This window comes from Sander lucioperca, chromosome 19 (genome assembly GCF_008315115.2).
Source record: "Sander lucioperca isolate FBNREF2018 chromosome 19, SLUC_FBN_1.2, whole genome shotgun sequence".
Taxonomy (NCBI): domain Eukaryota; kingdom Metazoa; phylum Chordata; class Actinopteri; order Perciformes; family Percidae; genus Sander; species Sander lucioperca.
This window is the reverse complement of record NC_050191.1, coordinates 12,355,800-12,378,792: the sequence shown is the minus strand read 5'-3', so window position 1 is coordinate 12,378,792 and position 22,993 is coordinate 12,355,800. Positions and strand designations below refer to the sequence as shown.

Genomic DNA, 22,993 nt, shown 5'->3' with positions numbered 1-22,993 from the left:
ACCACAAAAATAATCCATTAGTCCTGCACTGAAAATGTTACCGAAGTAAAAGTATAAGTATTATCATGTAAAAAGTACTTAAAGTATCAACAGTAAAAGTACTTAATGCAGAGAAATGGTCCATGTGAGTGTGTATAGTGTATTTATTATATACTATATATAATATATATATATATATATATATATATATATATATATATATATATATATATATATATATATATATATATATATATGTGTTTATATAGTATATCAATATAGTATTGTTACTTATGCATTAATGTTCAAGCAGCATTTTACTCTTGTGGTTGGTTGAGGTGGAGCCTCCAAATGTCTGTCTGACCAACAGAACAAAATTATTCAGTTTACTGTAATGAAAGACAAGGAAAAGTCTTTACATTGGAGAGGCGGAAGTCATGAAATGTTTGCCATTTTGCCACAGACACAATGCATTGTACCAGAACTGAAAAACTGGCACACATAAATGGAATGCAGCCATTATTGTTATCTGTTACACTTGTGCTTATAATGCTATAATACAATATGATATTGTGTGTGCACAAATTTTAAAATCTGATGATCAGCATGGCATGAAAAGGCCTAAACCAGATCATATAAGTTCATAAAGTGCTACAGCTTTAAGACATACTCTAATACAGCGGTAATAAAACTCTCCAAGTGCTGTAGCAAAAGCAGCAGGTGACTCAGGTTTCGATTCTGCGTGGATATGATTCATATTGTTGGGCAGTCATGGAGTAAAGGGTTACTTTCTGTAAAAGGCCTTCTTTGTAAATGCTCAGAAAGGACACTATAGTGTAACCTTTGTGCTAAAAATCCATAAAGACCGGCAGAGTACTTAATTTTAAAGTTCCTGGTGTCTTTCAACATTAAATCACATCTCTGAAATAGTCAAAACTAAGCACTTGACTTAAAGACAATGGTTTTGAAAACATTTAGAATAAAAAACAAAATGACACACACAACTGGAATTTAAGGAGAACACCATCTAAATTTAAAATGTTATTTCTATGGCCTAGGAAAGTTCAATTAATATTTGTGAACATGAGCTACTCTTTCACAAAGCTAGAAACCAGAGAAGTAAGTCTCCAACTTGTGATGTCATCAGGTATAAAGTATGGAGCTGCTCTGTAGACAATAAATAAGAGACTGATTTTGTGGATCCACAGAATGTTTTTTGTTTTTGTTTTTTTTTATCTACCCAAGCTTTATTCTATTGTAGTGTTCTACTGTGTGCTCTCAGTGTCATCTATTACATCTTTCCCAGTTTATTGTTTATGGAGCAGCACTTTTTTCACAAATTTGAGTTTTAGCACTAACAAAAAACTCACTTATATTGTTGGACTGTCTTAGACCATAGGAATAACATGTATGAATTTTGAAAATGGGCGTTGTTCCCCATTAAAAAAGTAATCCCCTTACTTTGCTGATACAGCCAAATTAGTTTATTTACTGTACATGTAATGTACTGCCCTTTGAGCATTACAAACAAGCAATCAAAGTTAGTGATTCAGGATATATGAGCTATTATATGACATTGAACTGATTACAAATGTTTTTTGGAGATAGAGATAAATGATGAACATTAATATATATATTTCTCCATTAAAAGGACCTTAGGATCAGCCTAATGTCCCGAGAGAAAAAACAAACCCAAACAGTAAAACAAAAGCTGAAGACGTAATGTAACATACTGTAATCACATACAACACCCCCACCCAGTGCTGACAGTCAAGTCTTAGTTTGTGAAACGTTTTGACCTTTGGCCTGCCACAAGGACTGCTTAGACTTTGGAACCAGGGCAACACATTTGCAAGTCCTGGTGATCACAAACAGTATGATATAGAGAGAGAACTATAAAAGCCAAGGGTCGAGAGTATAAGAATTGGGCTTCACAGAAAGAGAAGAACTCTTCTTACCTTAAGGCATTCGGGAGCTATACTTATCCCATCATGGGGGGTACCAAGCTCTGCCTTTTGCTGCTGCTGGGCACATACACACTAGCCCGTAAGTATTGTGTTTTTATTTTGAAGCTAATAGAATTTAAGTATATAGTTATACAATTTTAAGTGTAAATCTATTGAAAACTGTTGAAAAGTAGCCAGCTGGCTAACACTGGCACATTTACAGAAATGTTGACTAATGTGCATGGTCCTCATAAATAAATAAATCTCTCTAAATTTGAGAGAAAAGTGTTAGTGGATGTTTATTGTTTGGTATTTTAAAAAAATACCCCTGATAATTTCCTTTTAAGATTTTGCTGTTTATGTATGTGGCAATATTTGATAGCTTGTTTGGTACTCGAGCATTCATTTTGTCATACTATTTGTGTTAACTGTGATGCTATTAAAACCCTTTTTAAATGAGCTAAAATATGCTGAATGATGGTTTAATTATACTTATAAATACTGATTTTATTTAATTAAGTATTTAATGGTTCTCAGCTAAGGTTTATAGCAGCTTGTGGCTTTTTCAAAATGTCAAGCAAACACAGTTTTTCATCCTTTACAGAGCAAGATGTGGGAAGTGTTGAGGAACAATCTCCAGTTTGCTTATGTGAGTTGCTATATCAATCTTAACATTGTTTTCATAGATTATTATAAGATGTGTTTATACTTGATAAATACACCTTTGAATGCTTACTAATGAGCCCACCTGTCAGTAATTATTGATCGTGTTTTCTTGGTATTTGAGTATTTCAAGATATATATTAAGTCTGAGAATTTCTTATATAAGTGTAAAAAGATGCACAGTGTACTAAACATCAACATTACAGAGCTCTAAATGATGTTATAAATATTTTTTAGTGGCCAAAAGATTCAAGAACTTCCGGCGGTTTGTGTACGACTATGAAGCTGAGACATTTAACGGCGTGAATGGAGCTACCGACAACAAGAGTGGACCCAAAGTTTCCTGCAAAGTATGTCACACAACCTAGATTATTTCTGCAAGCACAACAGGCGTGTAACCCTGAATAGAATAGAAAACAAACAGTAGTACTGAAAAAAAAATGTTTACTCTGCTGTACAGGTTGAGGTTGAAGTGCCCCAGACCTGTAGCTTCATCATCCGCACAACAGAGTGCTCTCTGAGTGAGATCTCTGGTGTGGACACAGAAGGAAACCCAGTGTATCGTCCTGCTGAGGAAGCTCAGGCTTTTAAAGCTGCCATGGCCAAGTAAGTTGTGTAATACAGCAAATATTTAATATTCAGCTGTATTATTTAGTCCTAAAATTGAGGACTGTATGATTAAAAAAGTGGCTAAAATTAAAGAAAAGGATGGTCTAAATGTCAGGTTGTAAATGATGATCTGTCCACGTCAACAGGAACAACTTGAAGATCACAGTCGAAGGACAGACTGATGTCAGACTCTACCCCGAGGATGATGAGCCTGTCAACATCCTGAACATCAAGAGGGGAATCGTCTCTGCTCTCATCGTGCCAGTAATGGAAGAGGAGAAGAACAACAAAATGGTAGCTCCCTTCACTGTTTTATTGTCTTTTTTTTGTTTTGTCAGTATTTAAAGCAGTTGCCAATCAATTTAGGCCAAAGTCACAATGTAGATTGTGATTCGGATCATGGTGTAGACTCATGTGCAACGATAAAAAAAAAAAAAGTTGCACAATGAGTAGATAAGATGTACCAGTCACAGGTGATAAGTACACTCCTGTAACATGATGTTCACAAAATGACATTCTTCAGCTGCAGGTCAAAGTCCTAGATAAGTTTATCTTGCTAATGGCATCACCGGCTCTCATAACGGGGGGTAATCATTCAGAAGAATTGATAATCAGATTTATGGAGGTTGCTAAAGGACAAAAAGCACGTTTACCATGTTTTGCAACTTTTTCTTTTTATTATTGTTTCCAACATCCTTGGTATTGATGATGCCTCTCATAATTTTCAGTCCACCGTGCATGGAGTGTGCCCCACCGACTTCAGCGTCAACGCCAGAGAGGACATCGCCACCGATGTGACTGTCAGCAGGGATCTTTCCAAATGTGACTTTTTCTTTGCCCGCAGGCAGGTCACTAGTCCCCTGGCACTCATCACTGGCATGGTAAGAGATTAAGCAACTACCTCGCACTGTCACCATCACAAACTAAAGCCAAGAGTTGTTAGATTGTGTACATTATTTAATAGCATAATATCAATTAAAAATAAGCTATATTTCCACAGTATAAAGCCACTGATGATGAATCCACAGATTGCCTTTTAGAAAGAGAAAACAAAAAAACTGAACGGAACAGAAAAAAAACACTAAAAGCAGCCCATGTGAAACTGAAAATTAAAACATCAAATTAATCTTCAACATGCTATTTCCTTCTCCTTCTGCTCTTTTTCATAATCTAACAAAACATTGATGTTGTGTTTCTACCATTAGAACTACCCTCTGTCCAAGATGATTAGCAGCACCCAGACTTGCAACTACAAATTTGACAACCAGAAGAAGCACATGACTAGTGGAACCTGCACAGAGAAACACATCTTCCTGCCCCTCTCCCACCAGTAAGTTTGAAAACAATGAAGAATCGACTAAATAATAGAAGAGTGATCCATTTCTAGTGTACAGCGCGCCCTATTTTCCAATTCTCAAGAGCAAAAACTGTGGAAAATGTGAATTGTAGGTTTGTTTCATTATTTGTGCCCAATTTAGGGAATTTCTTAACGAATATGCCTTAGAAAAATACTACTTTTAGGAGGTGTAATTATTCCCTATTATGACCAATATGTGAAATTGTCTCATCTCTTCTGCAAACAGGAATGAATATGGAATTTCTACTCTGGTGAAGCAGACTGTGACTCTGAGAGAGACCACCAAGATCAATGACAGAATCTTTGACCGCAGTGAGTGTTTCGGTTTTTAAAATTGCTTAGTGTGTCAAATGTGTCAAATTTGCGGCATTTTCTCACTGTTTGTGATATATATTTTTTCAGATGAGTACAACCTCAAGGCCTTGGCCATGGATGTTGCTGACGAAAAGTCCCCTGTGCAGACCAAGGATGCTGCCATTGCCACCATGCAGCAGCTGAACACCCTGTCACAGACCACTCAGGGTGAGGAGCGTGCCAGCCTCTTTCACAAACTGGTGTCTGAGCTGCGTGGCCTGAAGGTTGACGTCCTGGGATCTGCTACTGTTGAGATGATGGACATGTCCCAATCTCTGACATGGCAAGCTCTGGCTCAGTGCGGCACCCCAGAGTGCACCAGCGCCATGCTGAAGATTCTCAGGACCTTTGATGATGCTGCTCTGGAGGTTGATGCTGCTGTCTACGCCCTGGGACTGCTGCCTAACCCCTCCCGCCTCATGGTAAAGGACATGCTGGCAATGGCTCAGTACAAGCAGAGCAAACCCATCATGTATGCCCTGAGCAATGCAGTCAGGAAGTAAGTAAACCTACATATCATCTTTTTTTGAATCTGAAGAAAGTTTTCCACAATACTATACCAGCGAGTGGTGGTTTCTGTTGTAAATTAATTCCTAATGTCTCACTTTGTCATTAGACTGTATCAGGCTGAGGGCGTCACCCCCGAGATCACTGCTGTCTCTGAGTACATGACTTCCCTCCTGGGCACAGACTGCGCTGGGGAGAAAGATCTGACCTTCCTGACATTGAGGGTAGGTAATCAGCTGTGAAGATAGACAGCTTATAAACATATTACTTTTTATGGCAACTTCTACTTTGATGTTTTTTTCCAACTGTCAATACTATTCCATCCAGGTTGTTGGTAACATGGGAGATGCAATGGAGGCTGCTGACGCTGCAATAAAGACCACCCTGGTGAAGTGCATGAGACAGCCTGCAACCACACTGTCTGTGCAGCTGGCTGCCATCCAAGCTTTCAGACGCATGTCTGCGACAGATGAGGTAACTAACAGCCCCCTCCACGAATGAACTTTATCCTAGATTCCCAGTTTTATGTCGTGGAGTTTCCACAATAACAAACATGTTACTGTTGTTTTTCTATCCAGGTTCGAGCTAACCTCCAGAGAGTCTGCCAGTACCCCAAGGGTGCTGTGCAGAAGCGCCTGGCAGCTTACCTGATTCTGATGAGGAATCCCCAGGACAGTGACATTGAGATGGTGAAAAAGCTGCTTAAGCAGGAGCAGAACATGCAGATCAAGGCCTTTGTGACCTCCCACGTCTACAATATCATTTCCTCCACTGATTCAGAGACCCAAAAGTAAGATTGGAGCACCTTTCAACTATCAAAACAATTTATGCTGTATTTCATGGAAATACTGTGCCGATTTAACCACCTACCTTTTTATATTCAGCTGATTTGTTTTTACATTTTATTATTACCCCAGGCTCGGTCAGAAGATAAAGGATGCCCTGCAGGACCCTGACGTCAGTGTCGCCACACACAGCGACTACACCAAGAAGTCCCGCAACTACAACCTTGGCATGGCACATGAGAGCATGCAGGCCGCCATTCAGGGCAACATTATCTTTGATCCCAGTAGCCAGTTGCCTAGGGAGATAATGCTGGAAACTACCCTAAAAGCTTTTGGTTTTAACATGGATCTTTGGGAGGTATGTAGTACTAAAGTATACATACTATAATCAGTAATTTGTTGCTGTTTCAAATTGTAGTTTTAGACTTACTGTAAACACTAACAGCAGTAAACGTCATTCATATGTCTTATTCTTCTTCTTAATATTATTTGCTATGTTGGACTTTTTCGGTCAATTTGGTCAGCCCTACCCATCTGCCCCTGAAACTAAAACTTAATAGCATATGTAAGATAATTGTTTGGCTCAAATTCACACTTTAACACACTAAGCCCACACTGTTTTTTAATCTAATTGTTTTATTTTTTCTGATAGATTGGCATGGAAGGAAGGGGCTTTGAGCCAACCATTGATGCTTTGTTCGGAAAGACCGGGTTCTTCCCTGACACTTTGTGCAAGACTCTGTACTGGACTTTAGACAAGATACCACCAAAGATGAAAGAAGAACTTGAGAAATGGGTTTCTCCCCTGGACACAGAAGGACAAAAGGTATATCTTGTGTGTTATTATTTCTGTTAAACACTCTCTAAGTATAAGTTATGTTAATCATTTCCACTGATACCACCAAAACTAATACAACTTTTTCCTAAGATTCCCGAAAATCTTGTAAGAGAAATTGTTCGCAACTTCAACAAGCTGGTAAAGGATCTGCAGAGTCAAGAGTCCCCAGAGGCCGTGGCCTACCTGAAGATCATGGGAGCTGAGCTTGGCTACATCAAGGGAAACGAACTGAAGGCCCTTGTTGATAACGCAAAGATGTATGCAGAGATTTTCATGAGGACCATTCCTACCCAGGTATTCTTTTGAACTCCTGTTATTTATTTAATATAATGCTTGTTTTTTTCTGTACCATAGTGAAGGAGAATTCAAAAGTGACCATTGATTTTTTTTTTATCAGGTTGTGGCTAAACTGATGTCCAGCACTGACAATGAAATCTTCGCCCATTACATCTTCATGGACAACAAATTCATCATGCCAACAGCATCTGGCTTGCCTCTGACATTTGCTCTGTCTGGCACCTTCACTCCTGGAGCAAAGGGAGGCCTTCGCATGGCTCCAAACATGGTAGATTTTCCATCTTTTGTCCTTAACCTACCCTCAATGCTCTATCAATCATAGTTTTATTATTATGCTGTTGCTATTTCATTGATGTACTTCCTCAAATGTCCTGCAAAGTTTTATTAAAATCTATGACAATAATAATTCAATATAAATAATATAATAGACTGTCATAGTAGTTGTACTATAGTAGAAGTGTCATTTTTTTTCTTTCTTGACTTTGCAACTAATTTAATTTCATGTGATCTGTTTTTGTGCACAGAATGAGCTGCTGTTCACACCCTCTATTGGAGTTGAGTTTGTGACTCAGATGGGAGTCCATGTCCCTGAATTCGTTGTATCCACTGTTGAGATGCACACCAACATGTACCATGAGAGCACGCTCAATGCCAAGATCACCATGGAACAGAACCAGGTCAAGCTGTCCATCCCCACCCCACAGGGCACCACAAAGCTCTTCAGCATCAGGTAAAAAATAACATTCATAAATTATATTTGATAAATGATATATATTTTTAAGTGCTTTAGTAGTAGATGGCAATCTTTATTACAGCATGTTTAACAAAGTTATTAGAAGATGGAAACTGATGTTGCTATTTTTTCTTTGAAATAGCAATAAAGTGCTGATTGTGGGTGCTGGTCAGGCTGCTGTGATCCCACACACAGAGGGTAACGCAGACTGCAGAACTCTCTTCTCTGGAGTCAGATACTGCACCAAAACACTCCGTGCAAGCACTGGTGATAAGACTGCTGTTCCTTACTTCCCCCTGAATGGAGAGTCTAAGTAAGTTTTTCTTTGACAAATCTGTGATTGTTTTGTTCATTTTTATGTCACTGAATGCACTGAATGATTATCATTCTTTCAGTCACAAGGAAATGGCAATTTAATGGTGTCTCGCCTCTGTAATGTGACATATTTCAGTTGTGTACATGTACTAGTATGCCATTCAGTAAGGACATCAGGGACGTGCACAGGTACAGGCTACTGTTGCCCGGGCAAAAGCCCGTTTGCCCTGATTGGCTTAGCTGCCCCTCTGGTGGAAGAGCTTAAATAAACTTTCTTTCTTTTTCTTTTTTTTGCTGTGGTGGCTGCAACAATACGATAATACACCCATCATTACTGAAGTTAAATTAAATGGTCAGTCACGTGACTTTGTTTATATTCTCACACGGTGCACCGCATATGAAAGAGAGGGAACACCAAGACCTTCTGCCTTCTGCCCTTTATGACAAATGCCCTGTGAATACTAGTAACCACAAAAATCCACTTGAGTTTTGAATAAAGTGCAGCTTGAGCTTGTAACGTTTGTATCACCTGCACGATTCAGGGAAAAATATGAATCACGTTTTTTTAGCTTAGAATTTATATCACGATTCTCTGCCACGATTTTTTTCTCACGAAGTGTAATGTTTATTGCACACATGAACCATGACAAAACAAAACAAATTGGCAGTACCAAACATAGATTTATTTGGCACCTATAGCACATTGCACATCACCACAAGCCTGTAAACATAGAGGCTTCAATGAATAAAGAAAATTAAGTACATACTGGCCATTTAAGTACAGTAGGCTACCACAAATAGTGACATATAACACATTGAACTAAATATGGCCCTGATACAGGCTTTATCTGAACTCATGTTGAACATGTCTTTACATAATTAAAACATGTCAATCAACATCCTGCAGCTACAGCTTCAGTCTCTAGAGAAATGGAGTTTGTCAATTGCCAATTTAAGTACAGTATCAAAAACAGAATCTTAGCACACTCTTTAACTGCTTGTCTTTCATGTTTTCAGCTGACCTATCAAAATAAAGGCCCAAAAATGCCCCCCAAAATATAAATAAAATAAAAAAAATAAAAATCAATGTCATTTAAAAATTAAATCACGAACAGGGGTGAATTGAGATTGCGATTTTATAACGATTAATCGTGCAGGCCTACTCGAAATGTCTGTGCATGTCCCTGAAGGACATAAACACTGTTTAGTAGAATTAGTCAAAGTTTGAAACACAAATACTTAAAAAATGATTGTTCTTGTGTTTTTACAATATCACAGAAGATTTGAGAGAGTTCAACTTTGTTCTTTTCCCCCTAGGTTCACCTTGGACATTAAGCCTTCTAAAGAGGTCTCTGAGTACACAGCCACCATTGCATACAAACTCCTCAGCGAAGGAAAGGACGGCCGCCAGAAGGTTGATTCTTTGCAGTTGGCCCTGAGAGCTGAGGGTATGAACGTCTTATTTGGAAAAAAAACATTTGTAATGATTGAAGTCTTTCTGTGCCACAACCACCTTTTTAATTTAATAGGGTTACATACATGAGTAATCAAGTTATATTTTCTCTAACTTTAGGTGCTCAGCCTACCGAGGCTACAGCCACCATGAAGTACAACAGGAACAGGAATGTCTTTACCACACAAATCCAGGTACCTGACTTTGATGTCGAGGCCGGCGTTAAGGTTGGCTTGACTGACAGCAGTGCCAAAGGCAAATCCATTACCCTTGAGATCACCAATAAGAACGTGTCCCAGCTCTCTCTGATTGGCCGTGCCAAGTGAGTCAACAAACAAAAATCTTTTGTTTAACATACTGTCAATAAATAATATATCTGACTTAGAGCTATGTACTGTAACATTCCCCATAGCCACATTTACAAAACAGCTAAAAAAATGATATACAGACATTGACTTGATCATATTTTTTTATTAATCACAGGCTTCAGGCCATGACTGATGGCATGCTGCAGGTTCAGCTGTTGGTCCCCTCACTCAAGACTGATGCCGCCATCACTGCTACAATGAGCAATGCTGATGGACTCACCATGGAGATCAAAAGTGATGTCAAGCTCCCAGAGACCTCCTCCATTCAGGCAATCACATTCAAATATGGTATGTGTGTTTAAGAATATACTGCTAATGGACTTCAAAGATTGATGATTTCAGGCATTTGTCTCAAACACTGTCTCAAATGTAATAGTAAAATGCTAAATGCTTTGTATCTAAGGTGAAGACCAAGCTGAGGTTCATCTGATGTCCAACATGAATGCTGATACTAAGATCCTGGTGCCTTACACTGAAGCCCTCCAGGCCTGGCTCAGGCAGTTTGCGGAGGATATCGTGGACCAGCAGGTTGTCAAGACTGACATGAAACTGCGTCATATCTTCAACAAGGCAGTTGAGGTCAAGATAATATAATCATTACAACTATTTTAGCAGACCTTGACTTAGTTATAGTTCCTCTGGACTAAAGCATGACAAATGTGGTGATTTCTTCATCAGGCCAGTGATATCTGGATGGCCAAGATCTCAGCTGATGTTCCCTATGTTGAGACTTTGAGGAGTGGAATTGCAAGTGTTGAAATGCCCTCCATGCCTGAAAACCTATTCATGAACTTGTAAGTATACCCCACATCTAAAGATAATAATTATTATGTTTCACAACATGTAGTGACCAGTTGGATGTCTGCTTTAAATTACATAATAATACATTTTCTGCTTTTATCCTTTCACCAGTGATAGCACATTTAAGTACCAGTTCAACCAGGACCGTTTGACCATCACTGTCCCTCTGCCTCTTGGAGGCAAATCATCTGAGGAGCTAATGATACCTTCATTCAACACCCCACACATCTCAATGCCTCAGCTGGGCATGGAGTTTGCCTCAAAGGAGATCCAAATTGATTTTATCATCCCTTCTGAATATGATCTTGCGCTGCCTCTGATGGGAATGGTGGAAGCATCTGCCAAGGTCAACAGCAACTATTATAACTGGGAGGCAACTGTGTCTGCTGGTAACAACACTGCAGAGTCTCCTAGCTACTTGGCCAAGTTCAGCATCATGGCTGACAGCCCAATTAAACTTCTCTCCTTTTCAACTGAGGGTAATTTAATCTTTATTCTTGTATTTAATTAGAATAATTATACATTTGTTATTTATCTCTAGAGAAACAACATAAAAGTTGATACTGATTAATATTTTACTGTTTTGTCTGTTTTAAAGGAGCTACAAAAATCACTGACACACCAGAGAAGACTATGAAACTGGCCATTGATGGTTCCCTGAACCACATGCTCATGAACACAGGTTTTGATGTGCTGGAAACCATTGCTGTCACAGACAAAGTAATGTCAACAGGAAGGTATAACATCTATGCCAGCACCCCTGTGGGTCTGGAGACTTCTCTGACTATTACCACCCAGGTCACCCTAGATTCAAACATGCTCTCTGGAGATATCAACACAGACGGAAGTGTGTCTATTGGACCCATGACTGCGAGCACTACTTATCTACACACCTTCTCTGTTGAGCCAGCAAAGAAAGAAGCTAAACTGGAGAGTACACTGAGGGTGAACTCTGAAATCCTCAAGGTTTCAAACAAAATCAAGGCATCATATGCAAATGAGGAACTTTTGATTGAGTCGAACACCATCATGAACACTGACCCCATCAACCACACCACCAAAATGAGCTTTAGCTACAAAGATGTCAAGCTTAACATCCAGTCTGACTCTGTGACCAAGGCTGAAGAGAGAATACTTCGTAGCCAGATGGAGTTCTCTGCCTCTGGAGGACAGGCCAGCCTCAGGATAGAGAATCAAGCTGGTGACAGAGTGAACCGTGCCTACTCTTTGCTCACTGGGTCTATGAACCCCACCGGCTTGGAGATAAATGCTGATGCCTCCTTGAACATCTTCTCAAGCCTTGCCTCTCACAAGGCAACCTTAGCCCTGACCATGAATGGCCTGACTACTAGCTGTACAACAACTGCTCAGCACAGCCCAATGACCTTCGAGCATGTTTTCCACGGTGGAATTGACAACTCTGGTGCTACCATGTCTTTCACCACTAAGGGAGCCATTAAAGACAACAAGGCTGAGCTCAATGTTGATGGGAAGATTGCAAGCACAGAAGTGTATCTCAATGGCATCCTTAAGGGCAACCTCTTTGACATCAACACCAGAAACAGAGTGAACCTCAGACTGAATGAAGATGGCTTGAGCCTCTCCAACAACATAGTTGGATCTCTCAAGGAGATGAGAACCGAAAATACCCACTCTCTGTCTCTTACGTTGAGATCTTTCTCCCTTCACTCCAAGACTGACAATTTCCTCGACAAAAGGAACTCCTACATGCATGACATCACAGTTAACATGGAGCGTTTTATTGCCTCAGTTATTGTGAAAAATGACCTGAAGATCATGGAGATTAACTTTGTGAATGATGCCCAGTTCAAGGCAGAGCCCTACAATATGGAGTTGACTGGAACAATGATGGGAGTCTTCTTAGAAGAAGAGCTAAAGCACACGTATGAAGTCAAGTTCGTTGACATGGTCCTCTCTGCAAAGTGCAATACCAATGGTAAACTCCTGGGATCTCAAATGACGCATACCACTGATATGGAGGTTGCTGGTCTGACCATGAAATTCAACAATGTGGCTAACTTCAATTCACCAGTTCTTCGTATGGACAGTACAGTTAAAACTGTTGCTGGACCCTTCACTCTGAACATTGATGCCATTTTCAACTCCAATGGTGCAGTGTATCTGTATGGTGAGCACAGTGGTGAACTATACAGCAAATTCCTCCTGAAGGCAGAACCCCTTCTGTTCACACAGTCTTTTGAGTACAGAGCCTCAACCACCCATAAACTGAAAACCACTATCATCACTAATATGGACAACAAGTTCAACAGCATGCTGAGCCTCCAAGAGCAAAGTGTCACACTGAAGATGGCATCCACAGTAAACGAGCACACTTTTGATCAAGAAATGAGTGCCTTTAACAATGCAGAGAGAATGGGTATTGAGATGTCAGGAGCTGTTTCAACTGCCCTCTTCAGTGACGCCAATCAAGATTACGCCATCTCTGGATTTGTGAAATATGACAAGAACAGTGATAGCCATTTCATCCAGATCCCATTCATTGAGCATCTGCCTGCAGTTATTGAAAATGTAAAGATCAAAATGATGAGAATGATGGACCACAGCATTGAGATGCTGAAAGACTTCAACACTAAGTATGAGATCAGTGCCAAGATTCAGAACAAAGTGGCCGAACTGAAGGAGGTCATTGACAACTTTGACTTCAAACTCTTTGTCCAAGACATAAGAAAGTTTCTCAACTCAATAGAAAACGTCATGACCAACTTGACAGCCAAGTTCCCAACTGACAAAGTCATGAATGTGCTGAAATCAATGAAGGATGCTATCGTGGCTTGGATCAAGAAGCATAACATTGCTAACAACTTTGATGTAATTTATGCCAAAATAGAAGAGATCCTCTCCAGCTATGAGATTGAGAAGATGATCGGGGCCATCATGGATGAGGTTGTTAAAATTATGAAGCAGTATCAGGTGAGGGAAAAGATACAGTCTGCAATTGCTGCTCTCAAGTCAGTTGACATACAGCCTTTGCTCAAAAGAGTTATTGCACCTGTTCAGGAGCTTGTGAATGAACTGTATTCCTTTAACTTTAAACAGCTGATTGATGACATGAGTGACTATTTCATGAGGATGGTCCAAAAATTAAAATCGTTTGATTATGACACATTCACTATGGAGTTGAAGAAGAAAGTTGCAGATATAACCATGATTCCCTGTTTTGGGAAACTCTACGGAGAGTTCAGAGTTACCTCCCCTCATTTGAAACTCAGGACCACTGCTGACCTTGAAAACACCACCACTACATCAGTCACACCAGAGTTCAAAATCAACCTTAACTCACAGACTACATCTACTTTGAAATGCCTTAACCTCAATGTGGATGCCACTGCCCATTTTGCTGCACCCAAGATGAGTCGCCTGTCCATCTCTGAGAATGTTAAAGTTGACCAGTCATGTTTCACACTTGACCACAAGGGAACAATGACTCTCTATGGCCTGTCAGCTCAAGCTTCCTCTGAAACTACTGCAAATGCCAACACTGAGCTCTATGTTGCCGAGCTTGTCAACAATGCATTCTTTGCCCTTGAAAATGGAGTTTCTGCCACTGTGGAGACTGGCTACAAACATGACCTCAACATGCCATTCCTAAACATCTTCACTGAAACATCAATGAATCAAAAGAATGTCCTCCAGATTGAGGCTGGCACTGCCCGTTTGACCATTAACAATCTGGCCAATGAAAAATATGCAGTTCAGGACTTCTCAGATGAGGTAACCCACAAGAGTGACATGGAGCTGGTCATGGATCTCCACACAGCCAAAGTGACTTTCACTGGAGCAACAGGTAGCAACCACCTCAAACTGAATCAAAATGTGGATGCCGAAATCTGCATTTTCCGCCACATAATTATTAATGCCAAGTTTGAGACAGAAACACCTTTCATGAAGGGCAGCATTGCAAATGTCAAGTTCCAGGCTAATACTGGAGACATGAAAATTGATTTCACTGCCTCTCACAGTGCTGAGCTAGCTGGACAGGTTGAGGGAACTCTCTCAAACTCTGCGCTTGCTCTGGTCACACCTACTGAGCTTATGTTTGACACCAAGAACAAGGGGAATGTCAAGGTTGCCCTTCCATTTAAGCTGTCTGGAAAGATGGATCTCCAGAATGACATCTCTTTGACCCTGAACTCTGAAATGCAGCAGGCTAGCTGGACAGGTCGGGCTAGATTCAACCAGTACAAATACTCCCATTACTTCACCATGGACAATGGTGACAGAGAAATTAACATATTTTCCCAGATCAACGGAGAGGCAAATCTGGATATGCTCAAGGAGCCTATCACCATTCCTGAAATAACTGTGCCATTTGTTGGTATGTGGAGAGGAGTGGAAGACTACTCTCTGTGGGAAGACACTGGCCTGAGCTACCTCCTGACAACAACTCAGCAGACATTTGACATGAACTCCAAGCTGAAGTACATGAAGAGCCCTGAGATGATCACCATTGACATTAATGTGGATCCAGTGATCAATTACATTAATAACAATGTCAAGACTCTGCACAAGAAAGTGCTCATCGGCAAGGATAAGACTGCTGCCATTCTGGCTACATCTTATGACCAAGCAAAGGCAGAGTATGAAAAGTATAGCATTGAGCTGCCCAAAACCATTACAGTCCCTGCCTACAAAGTTCCAGTGATGAATGTTGAGATGTCCACATTTACCATTCCCCTGCCCGATGTCAGTCTCATCACAATGCCTGCTCTGCATGTTCCATCTGCCCTCAGTAAGCTGACCCTTCCAAAAATCACCCTGCCCAAAATTCAGAGCATCAGGATTCCAGTACTGGGTGATCTGACCTATGAGTTTTCCATGAAAACCGCAATGGTCACGCTCAAAACTGATGCCAGCATCCTTAACCAGGACAGCATTCTCCTTACACTCGATGCTTCCTCAACCTCTGAATTTGAGGTTCTGACCGGAAAGATTGAGGGCAAAACCAATGTGAACACAGTCGGCGGATTTAAAATGGCCTCTGTCCTGTCTGTAAAACATTCAATGCTTGAGGGAAACCATGACAGCACCATCACCTTAAGCTATGAAAATGTGGATACCTCCATCACCAATTCAGCAAAGGTCAATCTACCTATCCTGAATTTGGAAATCTATCAGGAGATTACTGGAAATCCAGAGGAAGGCCTTGTTGTCTCTATGTCCACTCCATCTGCAGGACTCATTGCACTTCAAATGCAGACTAAGCGCCCAGCACAAGTGAAAGCCAGACTCTATGGTCGCTACCCGGTAAGATAACTTTTGCTTACTTGTTTGCCTACTAATAACCTTCAAATGTGATTTCAATGTGAATAGTGTATTAATATTTTAATATTTGTTTCATGTTTAATTTTTCCCCACAGTCTGAGCCAACAACCGACATTGATATATTGGGTCTGAAGATGTCTGTGATTAACTCTAAGAAGCTGAACCTTCAGACAACCTGGAACATGGAGATGCCATATGAGATGATGCTTGGCCTGAAGAAACAGGTGCCCACTGTCATGGAAATGGTGTCTGATCTTGCTTTCAGGACATATAACACAATCTACAGATTTACTAGTAGCCTTTCTTTTGAGCAGGCAAGAGAGCAGGGTAAAATGGTGTTCAGGTGGGCTTTTGACAACCTTGTAGCAGTAAATCATTATATTGAGACAACTGTCACAGATAAGACCATTTTGATCCTCAGAGTGTACCAAAAGAAAGTTGAAATTGTTCTTGATGCAGTCGTTAAATTCCTGAAAGAAACCAAGTTCCAGATTCCTGGGTATGAACAGAAGCTGTCTGGGCTTGAGGTCTACCAGAAGTGTAGTGCTTTTGTTGCGGATGTATCTGAGGAGGCTGTTCATAAGGTTCCAGAGTACTTTGCCTCCATGTTTAGAGCAGTCCTTGATTATTTCCAAGCCATTGAATTCACCCTTCCTAGCTCTAACCATGTTGTCAGAGGAAGAGAAATTCTTGATGACTTGTTTGTAGCTTTGATGAAAATTCAGGACCAAGTGATTGCCACTGTTAGGAAACTGGGGGAAATCCAGCTGGAAGATATCATTAACAAATTCTCTGCATTTGTGCAGTTTACCACTGAACAAAGTGAGAAGTTTCTCCAAACCCTTAAATCTCAGAATGTAGAGAAGCTCTATACTTTTGTGACTGATGTGTACAATGATGCCATCAACTCTCCTGTCCTGGCTGATGTTACCAGGCAGGTTGAAGAGGCCTGCAAAATTGTTGTAGTATATCTAAAAGCTGTGAGAGCTAAACTCCAGATTATTTTGGCTGACATGTCTTTTGAACAGCTTCAAGCTGACATCCAGTCTTGGATTGATTTATTGGTAAAACGTGTTAATGGTTTCCACAACAATGTCATTAAGACACTTAAGGAGAAAAGCAAATATGTTGAACCATTTGTGAGAGTAGGTGACAGACAGATGGAGATTGACATTCCTTTACCATTTGTTGCCAAATTCATCTAACTGACAGTGGCTGATATACTACAGTGTTTGCATTGATTGTATCTGTTGTGTAACCATGATGCTCGTCTCTCTACTCTGTTATTCAAATTATTAATTTTGTTATTTCACAGTAGACTCCCAGTTGTTCAGGTCCTACCGTGCTACCATTGTGTCTTGTACTATTTAAAATAAAAGATGTGGCCTTCAATAAAGACAGTTTGTACTGCATACTGAACATCTTTGTGCATTTATTGTATATAATTAAACATACATATCTAAAAATACTAATGCATTGGTAGGCTTATAAAATTAGGAGTGTAAACTACGGTAGTATGTTATAGTTTTTACACACTGTTAAATTCTTCACATTGAGTATTCCTCCCAATAAAAATGTTGGCATTTTCCTGATATGAAGCACTTCAGTTTGAGTCAAAGTTGCTCCCCTCAAACTCACAAATATATAGTTATTCAATATTTTAAAAAACTAAATACTGAACACAGTCACAAAAAGCTCACTATGCACTGCTGTCATATGCCCATTTGTATCCTAGGGGTCTAAATTTAGCAGACACAAATAGCTTCTAAGACAAAAAAATCTCTCTTATCATGAAGCAAAGAGAATAAGTGAGTCAGTTTGACAGTTAACAATAATAAAAAGCTAAGTTCTAAGATGAACTCACCCTTTGAAATACATGAATTATTTTATCAAATGATGGCTATGATGTGTAATCATACAGTATGCAGTGGTATTCAGATCCTTCACTTGGGCAAAATAAGTGATACAACAGTATATCAATACACCATTGCAAGTGCTTTTAAAATCTTACTTATGTAAAAGTATTGAAGTATTATGAGCTAAATATGTGTAAAATATCAAAAGCAAAATAACATAACACAGTTATTCAAGATTCAAGATTCAATACTTTATTGCCATACAACTCGGTGCAAGTTGCTAGGGATTTGCTTCAGTGTGCTTATGACAGGACATCAACAAATCACAACAAAAACATAGAGCAAATATATACACATACGGTATCCCACACGGAATCACACTTGACACAGGCAGATAAAAAAAAGAGGGCTAGAGTGACAGATGTCAGGTTAAAGTGACATGGTGCATAGGGATGCAGAGCGCAAATCCACAACTTTACAATAAATAGATAAAATAACGCTAGTATGGGTGGCATAAAAACATATAGAAAAGTATTATAAAACCAGTGTAAAGAGATATACAAATTATACAGGCTCGTTAGGAGAACCTTTTTTCATGAGGTACTGGTTCAGGGATGGAGAGCTGTTTAGAGATTTAATGGCTCTGCAGTATGTGCTGTTGAGAAAGCGGGAGGTTTTTGTATATCTTAATAGCTCTCAACCTTCTCCCTGATGGGAGGATGGTGAAAAGGGAGTTGGCAAGGGTGAGTCTCATCTTGTAGGATGTTTAGGCCTTTCTGGTGGGTACGGGCCTCAGATCTCACAAATGGGGGAGAGTTTGCAGCCAATGATTTTTGAGGCTGTATTGACTATCCTGTCCAGCTGCATCCTCTGCTGGACAGTGTATGCAGTATTTTAACCCTTGTACTGTCCTGCGTGTCATGGGGACTTGGTTAGTTTATTTACATTTTGTATTAGCCTGTCCAAACGCGTTCGATCGCAACACGGGCCTCTGGGACCCCCCGTGCCAGTTCACATGAAATGACATCACAAGTACGCGAGGGTCACCGGGGGACCCAAAGCTCAACGCCAGGCCAATGCAAAAACGTCAAATAAACTGAACGGGTCTGGGGTGGAGCTGTTCTGATATACTTCACAAGCTAAGTAGTTCATTCTATAACCATGCATCATAAGTTTTAAACTCATATGTTTTGTTTACAAAATAATAATCAGCCAAGTGTCTACCAACTATAGCTTTTAGATCCATTGTGTGGGGTAAAAAGTACAATATTAAGTATAAAGTATCATAAAATGGAAATACTCAAGTAAAGTATAAGTACCTCAAAACTGTACTTCACCACTGATCATAAAACTTATATTTAAGTTATGGGGAATGTATCCTACCAAAAACAGAAAAAAATTACAAATGCAATGGATGATGTAATTCACAAAATAGTTCATATTATTGTCAATAAGTACGTTGGAACTAATGCCAGCTGCAACACGACACTAAGCATTTGTCTTTAATGTGAGCAAATGAGGCAAAATAATGGAGAGTAGAGATGGTGACACAAACTGATTTTTTTTATTGGCTTTCCCAAAACAGTACCGCTTGTTCCCTTACATTCTGGATTGTTTTTCCTAACAACAAATGTCATTGTTCCATTCAAACGAAATGATGTCATTACATTAATGTGGTCATAATTTGACACACTCATAAATATGTTTGGCACATTTTCAGCATTTTTCTTCTCCAAAATTCCATTTTTTTATTCTTCAAAACAAGAAAATTAAAGAAAAACATGCTCTGCTTTGTCTGATCAGTGAATAATAACCTAACAACATTGGAAATGAGGCACATGAGGGGGGCCAGTGTGGGAAAATTAACCAGTCCAGCACAATGCATTCCTGTCCTGTAAGTCAGCAAAAAACCCAGCAACAGAAGACAGGGAGGAATGTGACTTTTACGCCATTGTGACTCTGGCTGGATTTATAAAAGATACTCTTTTTAAACTCGGATTCATCTTCACTATGGTTACTTTTGTTTACTGAACCACAGAAAATGACATGTTTAAAGCAAAGATAATAAAGTGCATAGTAAATCCACCAGGGTTTTACCCTGAATTTCCAGTGTTGCAACACTGTCTGTAATAGATAATCATAGCTGTCATTTGAACAAGCACTCCCACCATCTGTAAGGGAAAAGTAACATAACATTTCTAGTCAGATCAGACTTGAGCTAAATTTCTTACACAATTATGACGAATAAATTCAAATACATTGATTTCTGTTGCTAACTTCAAAGCTCCAAATAAATGTGAGGTACATGCAGTCATAAAGGAACACATTAAGATGTTTTTGTTCCTAATTCAGTTGTAGTGCTGTAAACAAACTTTAACATCTTCAGAAAAGAAATCACTACTGAACACTTAATTTTTGCCTAGTGTTTTAGTCAGATACCTTTTTGTTTCAGTTTGTGTAATTATTATAAGACTGTGGTTTTAATAATATAATACAATTCCATCAAATTTTAATTACCACACTCTCCCATAATCCCATATGTGTGTGCTTCTTGCTCATTGAGCTCTGACACAGCCTGCTCTTCTTTTAGATGACATTTTGTAAAAATAAAAATAAATAAAAAACGTTTCACTGAGTGAAGCACTCACATGCTAAACCATCTCAAATACTCAATCTTCTCTTGGTAATATCACCGCCACAACTGTAAATGAAGCTGTAGCTAAATTAGAAAATGTCAAACAGGTTTTGTAAGTATTGAGACAGCGGAGATATGCCAGCTCCATGTGAGACAGGTAGACCTAGATTTCAGAGTTCAGAAACATGGTGGGATACTGTATTACCTACTTTGTATGGTTCAGATAATTTGGTTCAGGTGACCTGTATGGACAAAGCCCCCCCCCCCCCCCCCCTTTCTTTGCTGGCTGTACTATTTACAGGCTACAGTGTGTTTGTGTGACTTTTTCTTCATTATTAATTAATGTCCTCCCAAATCGAGTCATTGTAGCCACCTGAAAACTTGCTAAACTACACTGGACAATATGGTTCTATGGTTAGCCCTTTTCAAGGCTGGATAATGTGTAATGTATAGTCTCTAAGACCTTCAATTTGGCATGTTGCATAAAAAGAAACTATTCAACTACGCATTTATTATTGTGAAGTCGAAAATATACTTTTTGGTTGAGGCTCCAACTAACAAACCTGAGACAACTGATTTTTTTTAACCGTAAACTTAAGCTGTCTTTATTGAAAATGGCGTAAAACATCAGAAGAAACAGGCTACAGAACACCATGGGCATCCTTGCACTGACTCGAACTTCTATCAAAGCTTTCTGTGAATTATAGTGTCCAGATGCTGTGCAATTTCACCAACTAAATACAGTCATTGTATTGTAAATACAAAGTGGACATAAATAACGAGTGCAATTTTTGTACTGCTTTGCTTATTATAACTTTGGCAGTAAGGCATTGCCTATATGCAAACACTTTGAAACACAAGAAGTGAGCAATTTAAACCTTGGCTCGAAAGCAGGCCTTTGAAAAGGACATGTCCACATTGGAAAATTAGTGAATAAGGCGTCCACTTCCATGTTGTTTGTCATTTTTATCCCTCCACCGGCCAGACTGGGATCATGTGACGCACAAAGAACATGCAGTAAGCAGTGCATTTTACACACACACACACACACACACACACACACACACACACACACACACACACACACACACACACACACACACACCCCGGTATCAGACGATCAACGGATGTGTTCAAAACAACTTGTTTGCAGTCATCTGTTTTAGTATAACCAAGGTTGTCTGATTATAAGGGAGTAATCAAACCATGGTCACTTCCCGTAGGCCTACATGTTCAGACACAGATCCCAGCGGCGGAAGCGCCTTGTCTGCGCTTCACGATTCTCCAGTTAGCGCCGATTCACATCAAAACACAGCATTTAAGACAACTTTCTGAAGGTGTTTTCCGTTTTTGTAAGGCTGCCCGTGTTGCAGTTTCGAATACCTCCCAGATCCCTTCCTTGGTTTTGGCAGAGCACTCCAAATAGGCATATGCGCCAATGCGCATGGCCATGGCCCGGCCATCCTCTGCTTTCACGGGCTCCAGCTTCAACCGGGATAGCTCGTTCTTTACGTTTTCATCGTTGCGCAGATCTTTCTTGTTGGCCACTAATATAATTGGTACATTCGGACAAAAGTGTTTGACTTCAGGCACCCATTTTTCAGGGATGTTTTCCAACGAGTCCGGGCTGTCCACGGAGAAGCACATCAGAATGACATCGGTGTCCGGATAGGAGAGGGGGCGCAGCCGGTCGTAGTCCTCCTGCCCAGCTGTGTCCCACAAAGCAAGCTGGACTTGCTTGTTTTCCACCTCTATGTCCGCCACATATGTCTCAAATACAGTCGGAACATACACCTCAGGAAATTCGTCTTTGCTGAAGACAATCAGTAGACATGTTTTCCCACCTGCCCCGTCCCCCACCACGACAAGTTTCTTCCTAATGTCTGCCATTCCTGCCTTTTCCTACCTCTCGCTTAAATGTGACATTAAGAATGAAGATGTTCCCGGTGTAGCCTACTCACTACCTCTGTTTTAGTATGCTACTCTAAATAAAACTTGTCCCATAAGGTTCTCCCGTCTACCAACTCCAGAACATTTATCAAGAACCACTGCGATCTCTTTATAAAGCATAGGGTGGTTTCCTAAATATAGCAATCCAATCGGAAATAGGGAGGTGAGATCACAGTTTGTAAAAGAGGAGGTGATTGGATCTCATCGGGGTTTCCTTATGTAGAGGAGGGTCAAGCACCACGA

At 39.9% G+C, this 22,993-nt stretch overlaps 2 protein-coding genes across 2 annotated transcripts; one reads left to right on the top strand and one right to left on the bottom strand.

The window, feature by feature from the left end:
* The first annotated feature begins 1,799 nt into the window (after nucleotides 1–1,799).
* LOC116066410 (apolipoprotein B-100-like) lies at nucleotides 1,800–17,726 on the top strand. The gene is made up of 26 exons (XM_031322448.2): nucleotides 1,800–2,025; nucleotides 2,530–2,574; nucleotides 2,826–2,938; nucleotides 3,049–3,194; nucleotides 3,344–3,491; nucleotides 3,926–4,078; nucleotides 4,403–4,527; nucleotides 4,781–4,866; nucleotides 4,957–5,407; nucleotides 5,525–5,639; nucleotides 5,743–5,889; nucleotides 5,994–6,205; nucleotides 6,333–6,558; nucleotides 6,853–7,026; nucleotides 7,129–7,332; nucleotides 7,436–7,603; nucleotides 7,860–8,065; nucleotides 8,211–8,381; nucleotides 9,701–9,831; nucleotides 9,957–10,158; nucleotides 10,320–10,492; nucleotides 10,608–10,783; nucleotides 10,883–10,998; nucleotides 11,117–11,484; nucleotides 11,604–16,291; nucleotides 16,405–17,726. The coding sequence occupies exons 1-26, from the start codon at nucleotides 1,971–1,973 to the stop codon at nucleotides 17,512–17,514; spliced, it is 9,909 nt and encodes a 3,302-aa protein (XP_031178308.1). The 5' UTR covers nucleotides 1,800–1,970; the 3' UTR covers nucleotides 17,515–17,726.
* Nucleotides 17,727–21,352: 3,626 nt separating this feature from the next.
* LOC116066465 (rho-related GTP-binding protein RhoB-like) lies at nucleotides 21,353–22,877 on the bottom strand. Its single transcript, XM_031322570.2, has 2 exons — nucleotides 21,913–22,877; nucleotides 21,353–21,866 (listed from the first exon to the last, which is right to left on the bottom strand). Exon 1 carries the CDS (start codon nucleotides 22,688–22,690, stop codon nucleotides 22,100–22,102), a length of 591 nt encoding a protein of 196 aa, XP_031178430.1. The 5' UTR covers nucleotides 22,691–22,877; the 3' UTR covers nucleotides 21,353–21,866; nucleotides 21,913–22,099.
* Between the last annotated feature and the right edge of the window lie 116 nt (nucleotides 22,878–22,993).